At 34.9% G+C, this 26,002-nt stretch overlaps 1 protein-coding gene across 5 annotated transcripts in view; it reads right to left on the bottom strand.

Moving 5' to 3' along the window:
* The window catches only part of LOC124169396 (neuropathy target esterase sws), an 84,345-nt gene that overhangs the window by 23,628 nt on the left and 34,715 nt on the right, over nt 1-26,002 (bottom strand). For all 5 annotated transcript variants that reach the window (XM_046547991.1, XM_046547993.1, XM_046547995.1 and 2 more), the window contains 9 exons: nt 24,769-24,900; nt 24,468-24,591; nt 24,073-24,229; nt 23,840-23,986; nt 20,243-20,475; nt 19,027-19,209; nt 18,086-18,241; nt 15,981-16,100; nt 13,201-13,387 (listed from right to left, as the gene is read on the bottom strand). In XM_046547991.1, the coding sequence (XP_046403947.1) occupies nt 13,201-13,387; nt 15,981-16,100; nt 18,086-18,241; nt 19,027-19,209; nt 20,243-20,475; nt 23,840-23,986; nt 24,073-24,229; nt 24,468-24,591; nt 24,769-24,900 (1,439 nt within the window). The remainder of the gene's footprint in view (nt 1-13,200; nt 13,388-15,980; nt 16,101-18,085; nt 18,242-19,026; nt 19,210-20,242; nt 20,476-23,839; nt 23,987-24,072; nt 24,230-24,467; nt 24,592-24,768; nt 24,901-26,002) is intronic.

The raw sequence follows: 26,002 nt of genomic DNA, 5'->3' as shown, positions 1-26,002 counted from the left end.
TGGGATGCATCCAGGTCCCATTTGGGGGTTACCATTAACGTGAGCCAAGGCACTGTGAAGCACTGCCATTGTTTTCACAACAGAAATATGATCCTTATACCCAAGAGCTCCAATAAAAAAAATAAAAATATACAAGTTGGAGAAACCTCACATTTGCAAAAATATTTCGAAGAGTGTATCCACTTTATGGAGAGATGTTCCAGGCTTTATCACGTGGGATGCTAGCATATTAATAAATTAAAAGTTAATGGCAATTTTCAACAAATATTTTAATTTCACAACCGCTTTCTTCACTGGAAAATAATACAAAATATATAGAAATGAATTCATTGAAACCAAGCTGCAAAATTATAGTATTTTTTTTGGAAAATTGCCAGTATCTTTTAATTTATTTATATATCCAATATTTCAATAACAAATGGAAAATTACAGAGTTCATCAAGCACCTTTGTTATCTGAGGACTAATTGAGAGTAAATCACGAAATCATAAATGCAGCAACCAATTAACTTAAAAAACCATGGAGTACGTTTCTTATTAAATCCAAATTTTATCCAGTCACTGAATATGTTTCTGATGAAAAATATATCATTCCAGAATTATTTGTCATAAGCTTCTCGCATAAAATTTAGCCAAGAGTTTAGCCAATTTATGAATGAATTAGATCAAAATTGATTCGCTAAAAATTTCAGCAGCAATTTTTTTCAGAATTATCCAAGATGAAGAGCAGGTATTTACTTTCAATTGTAAAATGCCGACTATTTTCAAATGTAAATGAATATACAGCCAGACAGCTTTTCCTTCAAAGGTAGCAGTGCATAAAAATATAATTATTTTAATTTCATATATAAATTCTTTTTTACCACAGTAACTAATCACATGTAGCAGTCCCTACAGAGTAATCAGGCAGCATAATAAGCAGGTCCCTACGCAAAAGAATTCCCCTAAAAGTTTACTTAAGGATAGGTATCAAAATCATAATTGTACTACCATATCTAGAATAGACGCAGTGGTGCAGATCCACCCTGTCTTACCAAAACCAAACTAGGTTTTACATGGTATTGAAAAACAAAATCTAAGTAAAAGGCGGTGAATAAAAAGAAAATGAACTGTTCCAGATTTTCTTTCCTTAAACAGGGTAATCAAGAGTTAACATGAAAAGCCCTAGGCTGAACTCTTCAAAATGACATTCCTTTGCATTTAAAGAGTGATATATGGCAGGGAAAATACAACAATATAAAAGAGGCAAAAAAAAGGAGAAATGACATAAAAATTACCAAAAAAATGAAAAAAAAAAAGTTTTCCACCAACTTACAGAAATCTTAAACTATACAGATGATAATGACTAACTTTTGCTAATTGACAAACTCGTCATCATGGCGTAGCACTATTAGACATTCCATAAGTGCTTCGCCACGAATACAGGTCTGTAATTATCCCAAAAACTACCGAATGTGAGTCTTTCTTTGCTTAAATTGTGTATCCTGATTCCATAGTCTTCAAATTACAATTATTGCCAAATGGCTGCTCCCCACAATTGAAATAAAATATTTCACAGCCACACTGATCACCCCTGAAAAGTCGAAGGTTTAAAGAGTGAAGGAAATCTTCAATTACCATTGATTAACACGCAGAAAGGAAGTAAACAAGTGAGTGGCACCCAGCGAACAATTGTCAAGAAAATGATATTGAGGAGGCCTAAGTCCTTGCCATAGAAACCTCATTTATACTGCCACTTCACAGCCTTTTCTATCAGTTATCGTAAGTGTATGAATCGGTGAAGCAATGAGCAACTAGTAAATCATTAATTATTGCATCGCTTAACATTTCCATTAGAGTATACCTATATCCCATTTAAATGCACAGAGGGTAACAGTGCATCTAGTCCTGACAAAATAATACTGTAATGTTCATGGCTGTTGCATTAAATATGCTCTAACCAAGTAATTGCTACATCATGAATAACTGATCACTTTTCAAGTGGCGTGTGGCTGAATGCACCCAAAGCGAGTAAAGCATGAAAATTATATCAAGAAATAATAAATACGCCATTCTCAAACCATGATTTTTTTTAAACTGCTAAATTTCTGAGGTGTGAATACCTATCAGATGGGCATATTCTCGATGCCACGTTATATTCAACATATAAAATGGGAATAAATAATAATACATACTGTATTAAATTAACTATGATTATGAATTAGATAAGTATATACTGGGCATAAATCACATAGGATAAAATCAAAACTTAAATCTCCTAAGATTACTCTGACACAAGCAGACATTATTTGAGAGCCTTTTGATATTAAATCAGCATAAAGGACAACACTTTACTGCAATGTGTTATTAAACTATGTGATAAGAGATATTAACACACTATAAGAATCCACTGTTAATAATGCCCCAGACACATACTTTAAAAGATGCAAAAAGCGTTATTATTTTATTCAGAAATTCAATATGGCAACAGCCTAAAATAGTTTTTTTAAGTAAAGGTTAACGCCAAAATACATGCGTTTTTTCCACATCAAAAGCAATCCTCTTAAAAAAGATTCAGCATATTTTGGCTTGTATTTTTCCCTTGAGAGATTCAAGACTTAAACATAATTATTACAATATATCATAAATTACTATAGATATTATAATAAATAAAATTTAAAAGGGCTTATAAACACAGCAATGAATATTTCAGAGATGACTAATGCAAATTATCAGTATTAAAACACATAGTAGAATTCATAAACATTTGAACAGAAATGCAGTAACTATTCACGATTGTGAAATCCACAGTTGAAATTTTTTCAGAATGTGCTTTAGTAGATTCCAGTGCCATAAGAAACTACCAATGCGAAACTCATGTTCATTAACAAAGGCCTTGAATAATAAAACAAGAATCTTTATTCATTCATACTTCAAAGGGCTTTCCACTGAGGAAACAGGCACATATTTCATTAACTAGCAGAAAGGTTATTGGCACATAAGGTATTCTAGCTACGCATGCATTGTTTCTAATATAATAAGGTTCCTGTGAATAAAAAATAAATCTATAATTTTGGCAGCTTGTGAAGCCTAAGAAGTAATAAAAAAATAAAAGTTGGTATAGAAAGTGTTGAGAGGACCCCCACCTGAATAAATATGACCAAGAATGAGCCAAAGAATCACTTGACAAGACTTGGTCCACTGGAGAGAATTTTAAACTTGAGCAACATTTCACACAGAAAATTATAACGCTAGACTGATGATTGATGTATGAAGAAAATGTGAACGAAGCAAATGTAAGTGCTTATGCTTTGAAGAAGCTCAGTTTTTGGAATGCACATCTTTCATCATACCACGCATCAGACAGACAAGACTTTTAGGGCAACAAAATAGATAGCTGATTTATAACAATGGTCATAGATCATTCAAGGGATCTTAGTACAAATAATTGCCCATTAAATAATTTCACAAAAACATCCATATATTTTCAGAACTTTTTCAGAATTGGGTAATATATCCTTTGCACTCTACTTTTGAGAGTAGTTTGAGATGAGCCACTTCTACTTGAACATTGAGTGCCACTGAATGATATTTTAAAGGTCTTTCACTGGAATTTTATCTCATTCCAACTGCTCTAGTCCTGTCTATGTCCTGGTTGTCTCTACCTCACTTTCTCTACGTTTCTTTTTCTATGAGTAAAAAGGACATAGTGAAACTTTTTGTTTTTCTTTCTTGTCTGCGATAGAGCCTGGGGCATTGAAAAGGGGTCCAGGCTTTATTTATGACATCTGAGATACTGGCATATCCTCAGATAGTGCAACTAAGCCCTAGCACCACTAGCAAAAGTTGGTAACTTCAAGTTAGCAACATAATTATGTTGTATGACCTGTACTTTTCACGGGCAATGGACCGTGCTGTCACCTGTTAACATGTTTTCCTCAAGTGACAAATACAAACGGAATTTGGGAATAATCGGTCCAATCATTCTATACCCGTAGCCTGCTCTAATGAAATTTCTAGTTTTACATTTGACTGTGAGTAGGAATACATTTTTGTGTTATATCTCCACAAAAAACTCAACGCAAGAGATTTTATGGTATATACGTAGTCAAATTCCACGAAAGTGTGCATACATGGAGGTGTGATGACAGGACCAGAACAAAGAGATGGAATGCAGATGGGGTTTACTTTACTTGATATCCACCGGGATTATTTTATTGACACAAACTACCTAAATTTGTAAAAGTAAGAGTTTGTTTCTGCTAAAAAAAGTATGCACAGATATTCCAATTAAAGATTCTGCAATTTTGTCTTTTCTTCCTTCAGGCTTCATTCATTTATGATGATAAAATGATATTTACTAAATATTATTTAGGGAGGGGGCAGGTAAATCCACTGTACTGACTAAAAATCTGACATACACTCACAAGGGGAGACCACGTACCTAGCTCCGCCTTTTTCAATGCCCAAATTTTTTGGCATTCGGAATGGTGAACACATCTCTGAACTGATAGTGGTTCCATTGAATGGGCCTTAGTTTGGCTGTAATTAATTAATTTCCGAGCGGTATTTTTAACAAGCGTAATATAATCCCAAAATAGCACTAGCTGTCCAACAGGGATAGTTGGTCTAGTGGACAGGGCTTCCAGCCCTCACTCGGGGGGCTAGGGTTCAATACTTTGTCATGGCAGTATATTTTGTAGTTTTCATTTTGATCATACGGTGACAAGTTTTTCACTAATGTTAATTGCAGCAAGCATAGGCATGAGAAAAATTTTTAACATCATAACGGCCTTTAGGTATTTAAAGCAGAGTCATTTTGAATGCGTAAATATAAAGACTACACTTGCTACTGTCCTCAAGAACATGCGAAAAAATGAATTGTGGGCAATAACAGTGCCTTTTTTTTTCGAAGAAACAACATTTGTAGGTGATCCTCTTGTTATTATGCTGGAGGGCTGCGGAAGATTTTGGGAAGCGGTGAGCACAAGACACATTTGGCGTAATTGTTGATTTTAAATAATCAACTTTTATTCCATCCTATTTGTTAATTGAATTAATATTTTGGAATGGCTCTTTTAGTATGTAGGTTCTTGAAGTTAACTTTGGAGTAATGTGAATTACGAGTTTAAGTGTTCGAGAGATATGGTAATTTATAATCGTTTCGTCTTCTGATTTATTACATCTGCACGCATATTGCTGCTAGCCACGGGCCTTAAGGACATGTGCTCTTGAAAGAAGTAGTTTTTATATTTAATCTGGAGGTTGATCAATGCAAGCAATACAAAAAGTTAACATTTTAGGGCACAACAAACCTTGCTAGTGTAGTCCTCATATCTCCGTGCTCGAAATGACACTGCTTCAATACCTTAATGAGCAAAAAATACGGCATTGAAAAAGGTGGAGCTAGGTACGTGTTCTCCCCTTGTCAGTCAAACATGTGTGTTTAGTGAAATTTACGATTATTTCTGCAACACTATAACAATAAATGTATCAAATATTGAAATGAAGAAACTTAAGAATGATTCACTCACACAAAAACAAATAATGAAGAAAAATATCCATAGAATCCTTATCCCATATATTTCACATAAAAGAGGTTATTGACATCACATTCTTTTTTAAACCTCACAACCCACGGCAAGGCAAAAATTGATCAATACATACTGTATGTTAGATAGCCTGAGGACCACAAACAAATACCCATTCACGGCTAGCACAAAATTACACATTTGAAAATTCAAATTGATTGATAACCCTAAAAAATATGCAACATTCCGCGAAAGAAGTTTAAATTCACCATCAGATAGATGAACGAAAAATTTCACACTTCCACGTATTCTTAAACCCTGGATAATGAGACAACAAATCTCGCAGAAATCAAGCATTACAGACATCTCTTTTCTGAGCATTCTCCCTAATCAGCAATTACAGTACTGACAGCTAAAGACCAAAAATCCCATCTCATAATCAAACGTGGTAGGTTGCAAAGTACTAAAGAGATGGTAATCAATGATTTAAAGTGAAACACTGCTACTGAAAAAAATTAGTCCATTGCAGATATACAGATACATCATAATTTCACAGCCACACTTATTGGTAGTCCACTAGGTGTTCAAATTAACTGAAATGAGGAAATTCAATGCAACTAGGATTTGGGTCACTGAGTAAAATCTGCTTATACGAAATGGACAAGAGTTTATTTAAATGAATTTTAGATTGACGGAATGGGTCTTTAATTTCTTGTTCTGCATTCTATGATCATGAGCATTTGAGTAATAAAGGAGTGAATAAATACGCATACAGACAAATTTTGTGAAAATGATGCCCTCTGATGGTTTCTTCTCAGCAAGAATGCGTTCGTGACACTGAATGAACAATAACACTTGTGTTTCGAGAGGAAGCCTATTTTTGACAAATAAGGGTGGAACTCACTCCATTTTAAATGATTGGCATACGAAATTTGTGTATTCAAGGCAGAGATCCAGTTTCCTGAACACCATCAGTTATTTCTCAAAATTTTGAATTGACAGCAAAATGCAAGATTTGAATACTATACTTTAATGATCAATATTTAGTAGAAAAAATAGCTGACTTCCTGCAACCAACTTTTTCACGCATAATAACTCTATAGAGAGGACGAACAAAGTGGCCAATGCAGCCAATGCATTGGCATTTTGAGAGATTTGATTGAGATCTAAGACTTAAATTAAGAGCGTCACTGATTCTGCATGGTGGTGTCCAGACTAAATATGTATTAGCGAGTGTATAAAATGGATTTATTATTATCAGTGAGCTGGAACACTCTATTTTTTAACCCCTAGCTCATGTTTTTGATCACACAATAACCATTAAAAAACTACAAAGCTGAGCCTGAGGCTGAAATTTTCAACTTCGGTCAACCCTATTTATACGCCAAAAATACATTCTATTAAGATTAGTTTTAGACACCATCCATGAATTTAAAATAGATCGATACTTGGACGTTGAATAGAAAATAGAATATAATGGGAAAAAGAAAAAAATTCAGTAACCATTTCAAGGTAAATAATGAAATTCGCTTGTGGGTAAATATCTCCATAAAGTACCTACACTCTCAATTATCCATGCTAATGATGAGGAAATGCAGCACAAATAATTGGCAAACAAGGATACTTAAATTTCACTATTATGTCTTATAATGTTAATAAGTTCTTAAATCAAATTTATATCCTTTTAATGCACATAGTCTGTTATTTTAGATTACCTTCAGCACTCACTGAGAGCTTTCTTCAACTGACAGCATAACTTTTTTGCAGCATGTCATCGTGCTTATATTCCCTTTGCTCTATACACTCAAGCAAATTGTCTATACAGGCAAGTGCCTGGCTGTGACTCATGCGATCTCTACTCTTGTAGTCTCTGCTTCTACTTCCCCCACTACCATCACTTTCACTAATCCCTTTCTCTCCTGTTTCACCTTGCCTAGTGGCAGTATAAAAATGCCTACGTGCGATAAAAACTTCCGTTCGTTGGACTGTATTCAACCCTATGCTTGGCCATGGCAATCATTATAGTTCGGCTGCCGAGAGTTGTCCTATGACAGTTAGAAGTGTCTAGTTCGGAGTAGGGGGCAAGGTCACCAGTTTAGAAAGGGAAACGCCCACGTCACATGTAAACAAAAGGTTCCAGTGAAGAAAGGAGATGGAAGGGACGACAAGTGTAAGGAGCCAAAAGAAGAATATTGTTTCCGTGCTTTATATACACGTGACAATGCTGTATGACTAGGCAAGGGTGTGAGGTGCGTTCGGGGGACGGCAATTGGCTGCAGACCATGCTGGCGCAGGGTTCTCAGCCCCTCCCTTAGCACTGTCATTGGACAACTCTCGCTGGCGGGACTGTAAGCATTTGCAATATGAAAAATACATTTGAAAATCGTAAATACATTTTCATAATTTATGATTGGTTATGATTTAAAGAAATCTTCTAGAGTTAATCAAGAGTTTTCTTCAGCCACTCATTGTCTTCTGCAATAATAGAGCAGAGGTCCAAGTAAACTTGAAGCATTCCTTGTCAGTATGTAAAGAAAATACTTATGTTTTCTGAGTAATAGAAATTTTAATAGAAATAATACCCATTTTATATCCTTATGTTACACTATGATAATCTGTTTTTGCATTCAATTCTATTTTTTATAAAGATCACAGAAGATATCGAAGGAGGGTGAAACTTATGCACCAATAATCCACTTACTGATAATCACGATTTTACTGTATTTTTCATTCCAAAGATTCTAAAAACGCCTAAACCTATAGAATTTCAAGGTAGTAATATCTAAAAAGCATATGGAAAAGAAGTAATTTCAATGCAATTTTGTGAGCCACATGCTATGAAGCTAAGGATATCAAATTACAAAGTACAGGTTAACATTTTCTCATCCAAGGGTTTTTTAAAATTGAGAATGGGAAAGCAATAGCACAATATGACATTAATCATGAATCAACAAGCCAGGATATAAAGGTACACCTCACTTTATGAATTAAATAAAAAAATGAGAGCAAATATTTATGATGTGTTGGGTAAGGAATATAAGGAGCATAAGATCCAATTTTTCTAATCACATCCACTATTTTCCCTGACATTTTCCTGTGCTTTTCTCTTCCAAATGGCAACAGATTCCATGACATTTTCCTGGCTTGTAACTTCCCTGTGAATGATTATATCATTCAAGAATTGAAGACAAATAAAATACTATTGATTGCATGTCTCAGTTGAATAGACAAATCAGTCAATGAATCTATTTTGATGCATCACCATAATTATCAATGTATTCTGTGAATTAAAATGCATAAGATTTCAATGAAAAATATTAACACTATTCAACCTTTCTACATGATTATTTTGGGAAATGATAAAAATGGGATATAATGAATTAGGGTTTGTTAAATATAATGGAAAAATTCTGAACTTGATTAATAGTACAACACACATTTCTGGAGACGGTAGCAGGCTGTTAAGTAAAGATTACACCAACTAAAGTTTGTCCTGAGAAATTATGTCTCATTTGAACTCCTCAAATAAATTATTTAATGATAATTCCTCGGGCTTCTCATAATTCTTTGACCATGAAATATTATTCTGATTTTGCTCTAGATAAAAAACTGAGTACTCCACAGCATTTTTCAAACAAAATTTTAGTTTCATCCAAAGCATCAAATATCTTTGAGCAATAAACCTACATAGACTTCTTTCAGCTTCTCAAGCAAAAAGCACCTAGAGGCAATAAATTATGACATGCATAATGCATATTACATTAACAGAGTTTAAAAACCTTGGCATATTTTAATATAATATTTCTTAGATGGCATATGTAAATTTGCATAACCTGCAAATAATAAAATATGGGTCACTTGTTTACATACTACTATCAAAACATTGGTTTCATACACTCTATTTTTTAAGGCTTTGATTTTAGATGACAAAATTGTTTCTCAAAGGTTCCACTGAAATGAAATAACAAAAGGCAGCATATTCTGCTTTTCCCTAAAAACAGCAAATATTCCGACTTTAATATGGCACCATCAGAAAATGTTACTAAAAGAGCACAGCTTGGAGGGTCTTCAAAACTGCTAACTGTTGGACTGAAAATCATTTTGATACTCATTTAAAATACACGAGGACTCCATAAAATTAAGCTGTAAAGCTTTCAAAAAGCATAAGATTATATTTCCTGACCTTGAAAACACATTCATAATCCAATGAATTCCCAGACTTAAGAACTAAGAAGTGATTAACAAGTAAGATGATATTGAACCACTGTAATTAAACAGAAGATGTTTTGTAGCTGAGTTGTTTTCCATGAGCTTATCAAACGATCTGGACAAGCTTGAGAGTAGAAAACTATGCAAATTGTAAAATGTCAATATTATTTACAAACTCTGCCATCAATAGCTACTTTAACACTAGAAGGATGGGATAAATCACTTTGATCCATCAACTTAAATACAGTAGAATCCTGATTTAACGTTTTTCAGGGGGGACAAAATTTAAAACACTAAATGCGGAAAAACACTAAATGAGGACCTGCCATTTTTTTCAGGTTTTAGGGATGGTAATGATTGGAATGGCTTTTTATGAATAAAAAATATTATTTTAAGTAACTAAAAGGTGGTGAATGCAGCAAAAAATTCTTTAACGAAATGTTCTCTGCCCTATGAAGGTTGGATAATACTTTTCAGGAATCAGCTAAAAAAAATGGGTAGTAAAAATAAGTAATGAGAGGATGACAATTGTTTTAATGAAATATTTTAAGAAAATTCTAATAAACATCAACTTAAAAGCATTCTCACACGGATTATTATTATGGACATTAGTGATTCCATTTTTATGCATATTTCAGTGGTCTCTATGAAATTTAGAATTTTTTCTGTAAAAGTGACATGTAGGTGACTATAGCATTTCTAATATAATAAGAAAAGGTGTAAGTAGGTACTCGAAAAATCATGAGGAATGAGTGAAATAAAGGAACAGCAGAAGATCGCTAATCCCGAATTCTCAACTACCGAATATCTAGTAAAAGGGAGGTTTTCTGGAATTTTGCTAACTTAACGTTTTCTGTTGCCTCGGCGAAACAAGGGATTTATGAGCCTTTAAAAAGCTTCCTATGCGCACATTTTGAATTTCGAGGTCATTCAAAAAAGTAGAATCTTATTTTAGTATGCGTACAAGTCGATGGTGATTCAACTCGATGATAACACCAGATTCGTTGTCATATATCCACGGCCTTATGCAGGTCGAATGGAGCCGGGAGAAGTTGCTTACGCGGCGCGCTGATCACCTTGACTCCAACTCGCCTTGTTTCTCGGCAGCTTTTAATAAAATTTGGTTGGAGCTTGAATAACGTTTAGCTAAACTCTGTTAAGTGAAAAGGTTTAACCTTCAACAGAACTGGATTTCATCCGAAAAATTGTCAGTGCCTCTGGAGGTTGGCAATTTCGTCAGGGTTATGATGTCGAAGTCAACCACCAACCACCTGCCGGATTTTCGTATTTTTCCGCGCTCATCTATTCTACCGTGAGTATGCGGTGATTTTTTTTTCCAGCATGAGCGATTTATTTAGAGTCATGGACCGTGATAGTTCGTCATAACTCCGATTGTCATTCTCTTTTGACATTAATTAGCACCAGATAAATATTTTTGAATCGACAGCGATATCAACCAGCCGCATGTCGATAAATTGGCTCCGGGATATCTAAATTACGATGTAAAATAATGTTGTTCCGTAGGGAAAGAATGCTCTCACTCACGGTCATGACAGGGGAAACACTTCCTCTGTTCTTTCGCTGTTCCTCCGTGGAAACTGACCTTAGAATGGATTATAGAAAGAATCTTCTAGTGAACTGCGCAATTGATATTGGGCCTCCTCTTTTGAACAGAGAAAGTAGCAGACTGAAAAAATATTGGGCTAATAATCGACTGCCCGTAGGGAGTAGAGTTGAAAGGGGCATAAGCCATCAATTGGAAACATAACGAGAAAACCATTATTGTAGCGGCCCTCGGAGGATAACTCGTGTCATCAGTCGTCACGTATCATCGAAGTCAAGTTCAAGAAGTGAAGGATAAGGTAGTTCGAGGTTATTAAGGGATGACTTTGCTCCATTAGATCGGATCTAATACAAAAAGTACCTGGTGTTTGGATCAGAAGGGGAGCGAAACGTTACGAGAAGACAAACCACCCAACTTGTGAGTTGAAGGTCGCAGCGCTGCGCTCGCGGAAGAAAGCAGTTGAAGAAGCGTTCCCCGGTAGATTCTATCGACTCTTGGTAAACTTTCATGAGACTGTTCTTGTTGATGAGAATAAATTCGAAGATTTGGATGAACCGTCATGAAAAAACGTTAAATCGGGCAAAAAAATCTTGAGCGGGACAAATTTTTACGACCCTAAATGCGGAAAAACGCAAAATGCGGAAACACTAAATACGGATAATTTTTACATTGTCCTCATAGGGAATGAACCGGGACCCAAAAAAATAAACGCTAAATGCGGAAAAACCTTAAATGCGAAGACCTTAAATCCGGATCCGACTGTACTAATTTTTTATTTGAATTTCACATCTTTGTATTGGACTCATTTCCAACAAATAATGAAAGTGAATTTAATAATTTTTTATGGCTAAATTTTAATTTTTTTGTAACACCTAGCATTATGGCTACAGGTGATTTTGACCCACGTCTTCTCTATGCATTGAAATCAATAATATATAATTAGCCTTAATAACAGGATGTGCAATTTCTTAATTTCCAGTTTCAGGGTTAACTTCATTTACAATTACTAATTCTCATTGACTACGTGAGAAAACAATTGGGGTATTGTAATGAGGAACAGTGGTATTCGTTCGTAATGTGTCGTCGCTCCCTATTTTTCATGAAACATATCCAGGACAATTAATTGTGTTAGCGATTTATGTGCCACTTTTTGAAGTGAAGGTGCACACTTCAGCCTATTTGATGTTTCATGAAATTTGTAACGTACACAGTGAGAAAAATAGCCATTCAAAGAGTAAAACCTAAATGGATTAAAATAAACGATGGATAAAAATTAAATCTCATCCTTCCAGGTAGTGCAAATCTTCTGTCCTCCTAGTGTTAGTTGAATTTTCAACCAGAAAAATTAGAACTACAATTTACAGTGCAATGAATTACTATAAGCCTTGCATAGATAGATTTGAAATTACTCTGGCAAAACTTCTCCACTTGCTTTTTAATGGAATAAAGAAACACATGTTATATTTTATTACAATTGGTTGATGTACTTTGGAAGTACAAAAAATACCTGGATAAGAAATGGTAAAATAGTAATGAAATTTTAAACATTTACTTTAACAGCCAATTCAAAGCAACAAAACATTAAAATGAATGTTGCCACTGCAAATAAAAAAAATGCAATAACAGAAATAATGTGCCAGGAAATCAATTTTTTCTTTAATTTCAACAATTCATAAGTTTTAAGAAAGAACAGAGCAAGCAAGAAACATTTTCATTACACGTGCAATGTACAATTTTCAGGTGCAAACAATTCAGTCTTTAATAGACAAAAAAGAACATGATTCTTCTCGGTTAACATTACATTTACCTAGATGAAATCTCAAAAAAGGCAATATTTTCTCGTCCCCAAAAAATAATGATAAGATTATACTTATGCTAAATATTAAATCAATGAAAGCGCAGCTGGATTATCACTTACCGTGAGTATGGATTCTCATACTTGATGCTGAAATATCAGTGGTGACAGTGAAGTAAGGTAGCCAAAGGTCCTCCAAATGGGTGTCACCAAATGTCCCTTGAATGGTCTGATTGAAACCCCTTCCAGAGAACATTGAAGTAACTGGGTACGTCAAATCCATTATCTGCCTCCACCACTGAGTCATTTTCTGAGGAAATTTTGGAGTATAAAAAATAAATAAATGAAGACTAACAGAAAAAATAACAGAGAAAGTAGGCAATTTCCATTTAGGTTTACAAGTGGCTGCATTAGGCTAGTATCATTTCTAAACAATTGAATTGATTCTTAAACAAGCACAGCAATTATACAATTCGTGAAATTTCACTGCCACTGCATACTTCAGATGGCCACAGAGATCACTTATAGGATTGATAAAAGCATATCAATTTAATACCAAGGTGATTGGTACCACAGAACACTTTTGCAAAAATGCCTTGTAGTACAGATAGCAGTGTATCATGCTGATTGGCTGAGTACTTGGACGATTTAAAATTACCAAAGCAAAATGAAATAAAGCAGTGTCTTTTACCACCATAAAAATAGAGCTCAATAAAAAATGTTAACTCCACTGAATCAAAGCAAATACATATTTCCATGCTTCACATTGGTCATTTAATAACCAAGTATATATAAAAAACTTGCTGTGAAAATATAATTTGATTAAACAAAGATTAAAAAAATCGATCACACATTTGCTGAAAAGGTGCGAAAACCATTACACCTCCAAGCCATGCGTTAATAAAACTTTCTATTGATTGAAGTTCCTACTTCCTTTCAGTGGTGGATACAGAAAAAACTCAAGGGGGGAGCGTAAAAGATATCTTGAGCTACCTTTCCTTTTGTTGAAATAAAAAAAATAACCAAGTCACATGCAAAGTTCAAGAGCCCCTAAACTCGGAGCCCTCGGAGATCCTGATAGACGATAATCGGGGAAGAGGTTGTTGAAAGGTTCAATGGATTAAAAGAAACAGGCGGTCCTCGACTTTCGTACACTCGACTTTGGTACAATTCGTACTTTCGTACGTTCAAAATTGACACCTTTTACTTGACTTTCGTACGCTAAATTCGGACTTTCGGACGTTGGTCTGTAATTTTTTTTTAATTCCCGCGATGTTTATTGCGCATCCCAACATTCAATTGTTTCAAATGGCAGTATATGCGAACAATACGAACGTATATAATGAAGGGAACTGTTGGTAGTTGACTCTATTCTAGGTGATTTATTTGGGAGAGAGACTGCCTGCTATAGGCTCCTTTATCAAGAGAAGAAGAAAGCCTTCATTGAAGATATTTTTCAAGAGAAGTTGACTAGATATCATCAAATAGCTTTCAATAAAACTAGTAAGATCTTCTTTCTAATTGTGTTTTTTCATTTGAGTGCTGTTTAATTCATGTACACCTTCAGCAACGATATTGCACGAAACATCACTCGAATTCCGTTTGTCTTTTGTCTTTTTTGAATAACATGCGAAATATACGCGATCACGAATGTCACCTGCCAAATGTCGAATTTTGGTGTAAAAATTAAAAGGTATCCAGAGTGCAGGTTCAACAACTACATTTTGTTATACTTCTTGATATGCCTTTTTATTTATAGTGGACGTAATAAGTGGAATGTCAACTTAAACGCCAAGAGGAAGTTTCACTCGATAGCCAACGGAGTTCTTGTTTTTTAAACTTTTATTTGCATTTTCTGCGTATTTTCGAAAGAAATTAGATGATTTGAGGAGTTTTATTAATATATTATTAAAATTAAGTCAATTGAAATGAATTCTGTGAAAAAAAAAGGTTTTAGTACGTATATTCCGCTCTTTTGGAACGTAACCCCTAATTAGTATGGAAGTCAATGGTTCGACTTTCGTACATTCGACTTTCGTACAAGTTTTCGGGAACGCATTGTGTACGAAAGTCGGGGACCGCCTGTAAGGGGAAAGACTAGGACAGAATTAAAGGAGGGAATAACATGGAAATGGTATAGGAATCATAAAATATATGTTTTGAATGCAGGACCTTCTTCCCCTGGCTTAGTATTTTTTTTCTAACTTAGTACAGTGAAACCTCGATTTTACATTCCCCCATTATACATTTTCCCTGATTTTGCACAGTTTTTATCAGGTCCCAAACAATACCACCTTTAAATAATGATACTCTATTTAACAATTTACTCAATTTTGCACTTTTTGTAAGTGGTCCATCCAAAAGTGTAAAATAAAGATTTCACTGTAATTTGCAGGCATTGTTGGTCAGTTCCCACCAATAAGAGGAAATGGAAATGATATTTTGAAAAGATTTCTTTAAGTGGGAGAGGTCAAGATTATCTGACCATGAAAATGACTGCTGAAAAACCTTTGAAAACAAAGGAAGCAGCGGCAGATACATGTCAGGGGTAAGGGGAATGTGTGCCCCCCTTGCGAGGTTGCCGGCACTTCCGAACATTGTAGGACCACAATTATAACTTTTTTATATCATAAGGTGGTATTGTCTTGAATGTGTATATAATCAGTTTAAATAAAGCTTTCTTGAACTTTACATTTGACTAGGTTATTTTTTTACTACAACAAAAGTTAAGGTAGCTCAAGATGCTTTATCTTTATCTTTTATGCTCCCCCCCTTGAGTTTTCCTTCAATATTGCAATGTGTGTAGAACGTTATCTCATATGAGAGGGAACAAACACGTATCTCTGAAATTTACTGCAACTATTATTTTTGCATTAATAGTGAAAAATATCCAAAATACTTACTTTAGACCACTCCCTGGCTTTCTGAGTCACAGTTGTTATATTTTTTTCCATACACCACAACGCTCCCATAAAAGCTCCAATGCTAACACCTCCAACCATATCTATTGGTATTCCTGCTTCCTGCAAGAAACATCAAGCAAAACTCACTAATGTGGCAATTTGAATTTTATTACCACTAAGGATGAAATTTGCTATGAAAAAATAATTTGGCTCATGAAAAATAATGTGCAACCATAAAGATAAGTAGAGATCCGTGAAATTTATGAGACAAGATATCGCGAAATAACGCAAGATACCACGAAATAACGCTCAATTAGTACCTACATAAAAACGAAATTTTGCATTTTTTGCAATTTTAGATGAATTAGCGAAATAATCACATCTAATGAGTCATAATTTATTAAAGCCTAAGCCTTCATTGTTTAATGTCCATTCAATCCATCTCATTAAAATTCCAAGGTCATTTGGCTTGTTTTGTCTCGTGCATATTGAATTCACGTAATATCACGCACTGTAGCGATGTCTATGCTGGAATTTACTGTTACATTAATCACATCCTCTCTCTTTGCTTCATATTTATCAATCCTGAAATTATCGGAAATGTCTACAATAACGTGCTTTCTCTGAAGACTTAGATATTCTAAATCAATAAAAACCTGAAAGAAATTCAACGCGGCCGTGAAAGAGCGTAAATGTAAGCTCATGCGCCCGGCACGCATCAATGCAGAGCAGTAATTTCGGTGATTCCCCATAACACAGTAAACAGCATTATTAGACAACTTGTTGCAGGAAAAACTTAATTGTGGGTTTAACTTAACAATTTTGTAGACTTAAACACAGCTGCTGGCTGGGAATAGAGGGCCGCTTTCAGACGAGACGACGAAATTGCGGTGAAACTGTCGTCACCTCGGACCACGAAACGCGGCGATAACCCGGAAAATGGAGAAATCCACAAAAACCTATTGTTACCGTTTGTACCAGGGCAAGTGAATTCGGCTCAGAAGGATTTTATGTGAAAGACAATGTATTACTGTGTAAATTTTGGGATAAAAGACTTGAATCTGTAAGACATGACACTTTGTTAAAGCACATCAATTGCAATACACATAAACGTGCGAAAGAAAGGGGATCCGCAAAACGACAGCTATCATTTGAACAGACAGTTACTCAGTCAAAGAAAGTGGAGGAGGCGAAAGAGGAGTTTGTTTTCCTTACAACCGAAGCATTTTTAAATGCTGGAATTAGTGTAGAAAAACCTGATAGTCCAAAAATTCGGGAAAGGCTCTAAAAGTACATACATGAAGGGTAGAGGGGATTTGCCGTCTGCCGATCGCATACGCCAAGAATACATTCTGATTATAGAGAAAAAGAAGCAGGAAAAGCTTAAATATTGTGTTATTGGTCTACACTATTGCAATAAAACTGAAAACAAATTTCAGTACCATTTGGTCAATTTTTGCTCTAGTCTTCCTCACAAAGACAATCAAGCGAAGTATTCACGGTGCACCTTTTCTTGCTCACTCAATAATATTAATACTTCAACCATTGATATATGTACCATGAACCATTCCTTCATTTTGTTTTATCAGAAATTCTATACTCTTGTAATTGTATTTAATGTTATGTTAAACGCTTAAAAAAGTATAAGCAATCGTGAAATGTGCACAAAAAAATAATAAAACACCTATAAATGTGCAAAAGTTTTAACATTATAAAAACACCGCCAAGATTTTATAAAACACCGAAATCACATAGTTTTAAAACAAATTTTAGCAAAAAATAAAACCACTTCCACGGATCTCCAGAGATAAGTAACAACAAAGAGCCCATTATATATGAAAGCTGTGTATTAGAGTTCTAAGTTACTTTCAGTTTATTTTCTGGTGAACTGCTTCTATTCTTATTGGTACACTCTAAATTAATGCGAGACACGATTACAAACTTTAACATTATTTACATCACTAGATTTGATCACTATTTCATTTAACGACTTGGCAATGGAAAAACACATTTCCAAAACATTGGTCTCATGTGTGTTGTTTTATTATTATTAAAAAAATGACACTACTCCAAGAACAAGTCTATAAATAAAAAGGCCAACATACCAATATTGCTTTGATCATTCCCACATGTGCAGCCCCTCGTGCTCCACCCCCGCCAAGCACTAAGCCAACAGATGTCCCTGTCAACCACCGAGCCAGCCGTGAAAAATCTGAATGCACGTTTGGCTCAGAGGATAATACTTTGGCATACATCTCATTCTGGAAAAGACAATAAATTAATATTTAGGGATCAAAAATGACACATTCTAAACATGGGGAATTATTAAATACATTCTGCGCCCAATAAATTGCAAAAGAATGTAACTTCAATTACATACATCAAGAGCAGTTGAAGATAATAATTTATCAGGAACAAACCTCATTTACCTTCTCTTACACCTTCAAGTCCAAAACCAAAATGCCTTTAATTAAAAATAATAAAGCTGCCCTAAACCAGCAAAAGGAGTGCAATAAATGTTGTAATAAAAAACTACCCAGGATGAAGAAAATTCTCCAAATAAAATTAATAATTTTGTTTCCGAGAGTAAAATGATTCCATGAATACATGTAAACTATAAATTAGTATACATAAAGGAAAAAAATGAAGTGTTACTAAGAGCTTATTCAATAAATAATATTATATAACTTTTTAAATCAACCATGTACATTTGAGAATATTCTGCACATTAACCCATTCATATTTTTGATTGTGATTTTTAAAGTAACCTCACAAGAAAAAGATAAAATGACTTGAGATTTGGATTTAGTATGCCTGATGTGCACATCAGTTCTTGAACTTCCTACAGCGGAAACTTGATAAAACGATATCATAGGGTGCCCAAATGATTCTCACTATGGCAAATATTCGTCTTACTGGTGGAGGAGTAAATAATGTCCATGAAACCATCCATTTTTAAGAGCCAGGTTGGTTTGTAGGTGGAAGTATGAACTCCTATTTAGGAAACTTAAGTTGAAATTCGCACTAGAACGCTATCGATACTTACAAGGCGATGCTGTGATTTTCTGGAGAACATGCGTTTTGGACACTGAATATGATGATGGCACGAGACCCAAGAACGCATGTTAAGCCATTCCACAGTGTTAGTGGGTCTATCTCCCCCTTCTCGATGAAGTAGCACAAGCTCTTTCTGAGTTCGAATAGCCAACCGCTCCACTTCTTTTTCCATCTGCAATTAACAAAATGACCAAAACAATCACAACAAACAGTTGATGAACAAGGCAAATAGAATTGGCAAATAACAAGTGGTTGTTGACTTTTGTACACTTGACTTTCACTCAATTCACACTTATATCCTCTGGGGCTAATGAAGTTTTCCAACTAATGACATGGTGCCACAAATGCTCTTGAATGATTTTTGTTTTTCTATATTTCAGTATGTTAATCCAAGGTCAAACACAATAAGATCAAAATTTGAACTCCATTACATTGTAAAGGGGTGTGAGGGTATCATACCCACTCAGTGATTTAACCAGAAGGTTGTTTTGGATAGGTGATGGTAGAGCTCATCCTGCGGTCATGTGAATTTCACACATTCAGTGTTGCTTCTCAGATTTCCAAGTAGTGAACAATGATTTTCCAATCCTGTAGTAGCACCACATCCAGTATTGCTGTTGACAACAGTTTCCCTAGTGATCCTCACTACGCCTTCAGGTTGTGGGTGCCTTTGACAAGAAGATGCCACGAGGATCACTGGCCAAACTATTGTCGATGGCAATACTGGATGCTGTGCAACAAAAAAAAAATGGAAATCTTCACAAACTGGGAAGTGGGACTAATTCCTTAACCTTGGCCACATCGCACTAGAAGGATTTTGCTCGGAGGTGTCCGAAGGTTTTAACTGAGATTTGAACCCACGACCCTTCAATCAACAGAAAACTTAAAAAACATAGCCAAATGTGTTTAGTCTTCATTGCATAGTCAAAGAAGGAGAAAAGCCTAGAAAGGATTCCAGATTCATACACTGGGGGAAACCCTCAGGCACCAAAAAAAAAAATCCTCCATGAAATTTTTATGCGCATGGCTAAATTTGGAGTGAGCTCTACCCTACCCATCAAAATAAACCCTGGGGTTGCATAACTGACAGATTGTGTCGTAAATTCTAAGCCAAGATCTTTGACATTCACAACTTGCAAGAAAACTAGAGGGAAAAAAATTCTCTCCCCTTTAAATAATGGTATTTTCAATAAGATAAACCATACCTTTCCAACACAAGGGCCTTTCTCAGCTAGAGCAAGTATTAAAACACAATCAGCCTGCCTCACGCACCGTTGTGTCCATGGTGTGAATGCTGTATCACATTGGTATAGTGCAATGCGGTGCTGGTCTTCTTGCTGAGCTAACCATGAAGTCAATCTGTATTCATTGTTAACATCTAAGGCACTAGCACCAAGTGACTTTCTAATAACATCTGAGGTTAGCCTAAGAGTTGGACCTGAGAAAAAGAAATAGACTATTAGGGTGGATCCAAGTTTTACTTGGGAAGTGATATTATAGTCATGTATGTGTAGGAATACTAGAAAATAAGTTAGTTGAATAAAAAAAAATTGAGACTCCTGATTATCCGGTTGCGTATTACCCGTGCTGCAAATTATCCATGCGTAATTTTCACTCCTTCAATATTTTCTGAGGTCTTTATAAAAAATGAAATAGCACACAAAAGCACAAGGATTACTGCATTTAAATGCAAGGCTCCACCAGGCTTATTATTTACATTAGAATTCCCTTCTTAAAAGGGAATAATTTTATTTACTAGCTGACAAGGGATGATTCAAGTTTACTTGGTGGCACAGGTTAGCGTTGACCCGATGCTTCTTGACTTTCTCCCTCAGAATTCATTCTCTTCTCTGAATCGGAAAGACCTAATCCATGAACCTAATACAGTTAACTCCCAATTATCCGTACTTGGATTATCTGTGCTGCAAGTTATCCATGCATGAGTTTCACCCTACTTCTATGTTTTATGCAATCTTAATAAAAAATAAAATCGAGCACTAAAACACCAGGATTATCATAATTAAATGAAAGGATACACAAGTCTTATTTTTTCTGTTAAAATTCCCTTGGTAAAATGTAATTATTTTCTTCACTTGCTGCCAAAGTATGAGTCAAGTTACTAGGATGTCTGCTTTAGCATTGCAGAAGACGATGAGAGGCAGGAAAAAACACTTGATTAATTTTGGAAGATTTTTCTATCTTCTATATTATTTCTACTGTATAGATACCTTTTTCTCAACTTATACGCAACTAAACTCAACAAATGAGGTACCAAAATGCACAGAATTTATCAGAGAACATGCGACGGCATACCTTACTTCCTAAATATTGCTATTGTTTCCTAAAATTGGTTTTTAAATAATAATAAAAAAACAAAAACCGGTCAATATTCCTGACGTTAACGGCGCACAAACTGATACATTTGTTCATTTGCAACAATATCTCACATTCTTTAAATAACTTTTATCAAAATGCGGCTGATTCCACATTCAAGTCTCCTGTTGATACGTAAGTATGATTCATCATGTGCATTTAACAGAGGATGGTGTAATTACATCCAATGTTGTGTTTAAAGATGTCCTCTGTCCTTAATTTGTACATGAACATTCCAATTAAATTTGTACATAAGACCCTGCCTTTTTTTTCTACATTTTAAATTAGAAACGCGCTTATCCCTCTGTGGACCTGCATTGCAAAGAGCGGGGGAAGCCCGCTGGGAGCGGGTGCAGCACGCTCGTTGATAATTAATCATAAATTAAGAAAATATTTTCTAAAATCTTTAAACGTATTTTCCAAATTGTAAATGCGCAATTATTGCTGTGGCCTCGTATGAGGTTGAAGTTCAAGGGAACCCAAGATTTTGTCGCACTCAGGCATGTTTACGCCGCGACCAGTCAACTTCAAACTGGAAAAGAAGTAAATAGTAGACGTGAAGGCAGTTGGGGAAGTGGAAGCAGAGACAAAGGAAGCAGAAATTGCATAAGTTACAGCCAGGAGCTAGCCGGTGTACACAATTTTCTGGAGTATGCGGATCAGAGCGAATACGAGTAGAATTACTTTATCGCCTCTAAAAAGATTGTGGTCGGGTGAAGAAAGACCTCAATCAATCTTAAATGATAGACTATGTGCATAGATAATAATACATATATCGTTTGAATAATGCAAATTATGAATATTATGAGAAATCAAATTGAAAGTTTTTTGAAAGAAAGAAAGAAAATTACCCATGTTTACCAATCATTTGTGGTGCCTCTCTCTATCATTAGCCCAGATAATTGGGAGTTTGGTATGAATCCAATGTTGGAATTTCATTTTATACATTAAATTAGTTCAAAATATAACATCAGTATTAGCTAACTTCTGGTAAAATGAAAAATTGTATGTGCTCATAGTCATTTGTCCAAACAGACAGAGTACTACACATGTATGTAAGATAAGCATTTAAGCATAGTTTTTGCTTTGGCTGCAACAAAAGTTAGAAATAAATTGTAGTAGACTATCTATAAGATCAAACTCAAAAATAACAATGACTGAACATTGCTCTAAACCAGGGGTCTCCAAAATAAGGCCCGCGGAGGGCTTTCATCCGGCCCGCGCACTCATTCCAAGAAGCGCACGATTCTCGCTCGTTTAACTCCGTGAGACGCCGCTAGGAGCATTGCAGCGCTGTACTACACGTCAAAGTCGCCTTCAACTGTTCGTAAATAAGAAATACGCCACCGGATACTTCAGTAGACGTTGGAATGATTACTTCAGATATCGGCAAATTTGCTATCCGGCCCGGGGGGCGATTCGGAACTTGGAATGTGGCCCTCGTGGCCTAGTAAATTGGAGACCTCTGCTCTAAACAGATAAAAATGGCAAAATTGTGTGCTGCAGTTAAAAGAAAATGGATTGATTAAATTAAGAATATTTATTTAACCCTTTCGCTGCTACAAGCGGGAATACCCGCAAAAAACATTATGGTTATTGCCTGCGACATGCGGGGATATTCCACGACTTTCAAAAAACTTTTCCTTTCAACACGACATGCGGGTAAATATATACGTTTTCGAAAAACCCTCCCTTCGTTCGTAGGTGCTGCCATCTGCTCGAAATTCTAGCGGAACTACGTCCATTCGTGCGGCGACATTCAGCGACGTCAAATGAATGATTCAATTCATTTTTTTCTGGATAATAGGCAAAATAATGGAACCGATGAAAAATCTATTGAAGCAGCAAAAGGGTTAAGGATGACATTTTTTCACTTCAACACACAACAGAAATACTAACTACATAATACCAGATTTGTCACCACAGCCATATTTATTACATGTCTACTGTTTCAGCCAAGCTATATAACTTTTATCAAAAAATATGATTTTATTGCACCAAATATTCGTTGCTCCCTATTTCTTTTAACTATACAATTATGAGCATCAATATTTTATTCTAAATTTTCTTATTTGTTTTCTGTAGCCATTGAGCATAAAATATGAATTTTATTTTCAAAAGAATAAAAAAATAATAAATAAATTTTCATGTTAATAGTCCAAATCTTAAATAGATTCAAAATGTATTGGGAATTTCCACTGTGGATTTTCTAATGTAGGTACAGTAATTCTCTTACCACATTATTCCCATCATTATTTTTGAATATTCAATTTCAGAAAAATTACGATTAGTCACCTCATATTGATTTTAAGCAAAACCACATACATTCAGAGAAATATAACATTTTACCATGTATAATCAATTGATTTTAATTAATACTACAGTTAAAAGTTAATTTTATTCCACTCTTATATCAATTAAATGATTACCTATTACACAGAGAGCATGATAAAGTTCAAGGGTAAAAGCTGTAAGAGGGCAGTCTTCCGTTACAGGCACAATGGCAACTGTAGAAAAGTTGATCTGGGAAGGTCTCGCATCCACTGCTCTACCCATACTTGGCTTTTGCCAAGAACCTGAAATAAAAGAATGAAATTCAAACAGAAATATAAAATAAGCTTTAAATTCATAATTTTGGAAAATATCTACGAAGATGGATTACCTAAAATTCTATGACCAAGTAAGGTAATGAGGCGGGTAACAACAATAGGATAACGTAATTTAATTGCATTGAACAGTCCCTCAGGTAATTTTGCTAATTCAGAATCTCTTACAGCCATAACAGTGGTACCCCTTTTAGTCTGTGTCACCATTTCAACCTGAAATCACAATAATTTAACATCAATCAATAAAATTAGGCACTTCATTTTAACATAGCAACATTTGATGAGAAGTAACTATGAACGTATTGACTAGAATAAGAAATGCTAGCATAAAAATCTCAAAGCTCAGAACTAAGAGAGAATTTATCAAATTATAATTAACATACTGTAGAGACTCTTTGATTATGTAGAAATTTAGGATAACAGGGTATGTTTCTGCAATTCAAAAACTTACAATGCCAACTAAATCTCCTTTTCCATATTCACTGACAGGTTCTTTCTTCCCATTAGCATATGTGATGACAGATCTAAGCCGACCACTTAATACAACATATGTGCAGTCTGACTCGTCACCTTGCCTGAACATAGAAATAAAGAAAGGGATGAATGATGATTAGAAAACAGAAAATCTGTTAACAAAATACACAGTAACATTATATATTAATGAATAAATAATCAACTACAATATTGCTAACTCTTTCTAAATGATAAAGATACACAAATTATGGAAGTAATTTATATAATTATATACCCACCTATATAATGCTCGACCACTTTCTAAGAACACCCAATCTAGTGCAAAGTCAACCTGCCGCACAAATGGTGAAAGTCTTCTAACAACAGTATGAGCGATGTGGAGAACTACTTTTGGACTTTCCCTCATTATACTGAAAAATAAGGAGCATTAGTAAGAAAATGATCAGAGGAAAAAATTATCAAAATCCAAATAATTAAATAAATATATCTGTCCTAGTGATAGCTTGCATAAAAACGAGGTGCTCTAATAAAATTAAAAAGGTATTTTTTTAATTGTCTAGATAAGCATGTTAAATTTATTAACGTATGCAAAATATAACTTCATAATTCTCAATATTCTTGTTGCTAGAGAGCTTCAAAGTTTGCAAAAATTACTAAATTCTTTCGTGCTACAAGAACTCCCTGTGACGTCAGAATGCGAGTAAGCAGACTCACTCAATGGCAATAACAAAACAGTAACGATGATAACAAACATCTACGATGATACTGATTCATAATTTGAAGGGTGTGTGAAAAAGAGTTGTGAATAGTTTAATAGTTTTATGGTGCGAGTATTGTGCAATGGTTAACTCCGACTTCGGAAAGATGCATTCTTGGAACATTCTGAAGGTATATTAATTCATGGCCGCTTATTTATTCTCCAGTAATGAAGACTTCTCAGCGCAGAGTTGAGAAGTCGTGTTCGCTAGTAATATAAAGCTTGCTTTGTATTTCTTTTAACAACTGCCATTAACTAATTGCTTTTAATGTGTACTTGGTGCAATATGGGAATGTGTGAAGTTAACGTTTTGGAGGAAAACAACGGAACATATTTGATGCCGATTTACTTAGCATTTCTACGTTCTGGAAGAAAGACATATGGTGTTTCAGCAGTTCTTTAGGTTCGAGTGTTAATAAATTTGAGCATTTGCAGTGTTGGGGCTAAGGTGACACCAGAGCATTAAGTGAGAACAATAATCTTATACTGTAGAAATCGCCATAGATTAGGAGGATGAAAAAGTAATAAGCGCTATTTGTCAAGACTGTGCTGAATCTAGCAGTGTGCATATATTCTTTAAACCTGTCAATTATTCAGGATAAATATTTCATGACTGATGATAAAATTAACATATAATGCTATGAAAAAAGTAAATTATACTGAGAGATACATAGTTTTTCTAAAACTGGGACAAATAGTCTACAGGCACCACATAAACGTACTGAACTGGGACAAATAGTCTACTGGCACTACGT

This window comes from Ischnura elegans, chromosome 12 (assembly GCF_921293095.1).
Source record: "Ischnura elegans chromosome 12, ioIscEleg1.1, whole genome shotgun sequence".
NCBI classification, from domain to species: Eukaryota; Metazoa; Arthropoda; class Insecta; order Odonata; family Coenagrionidae; genus Ischnura; species Ischnura elegans.
This window is presented reverse-complemented; position numbering and strand designations above follow the sequence as displayed.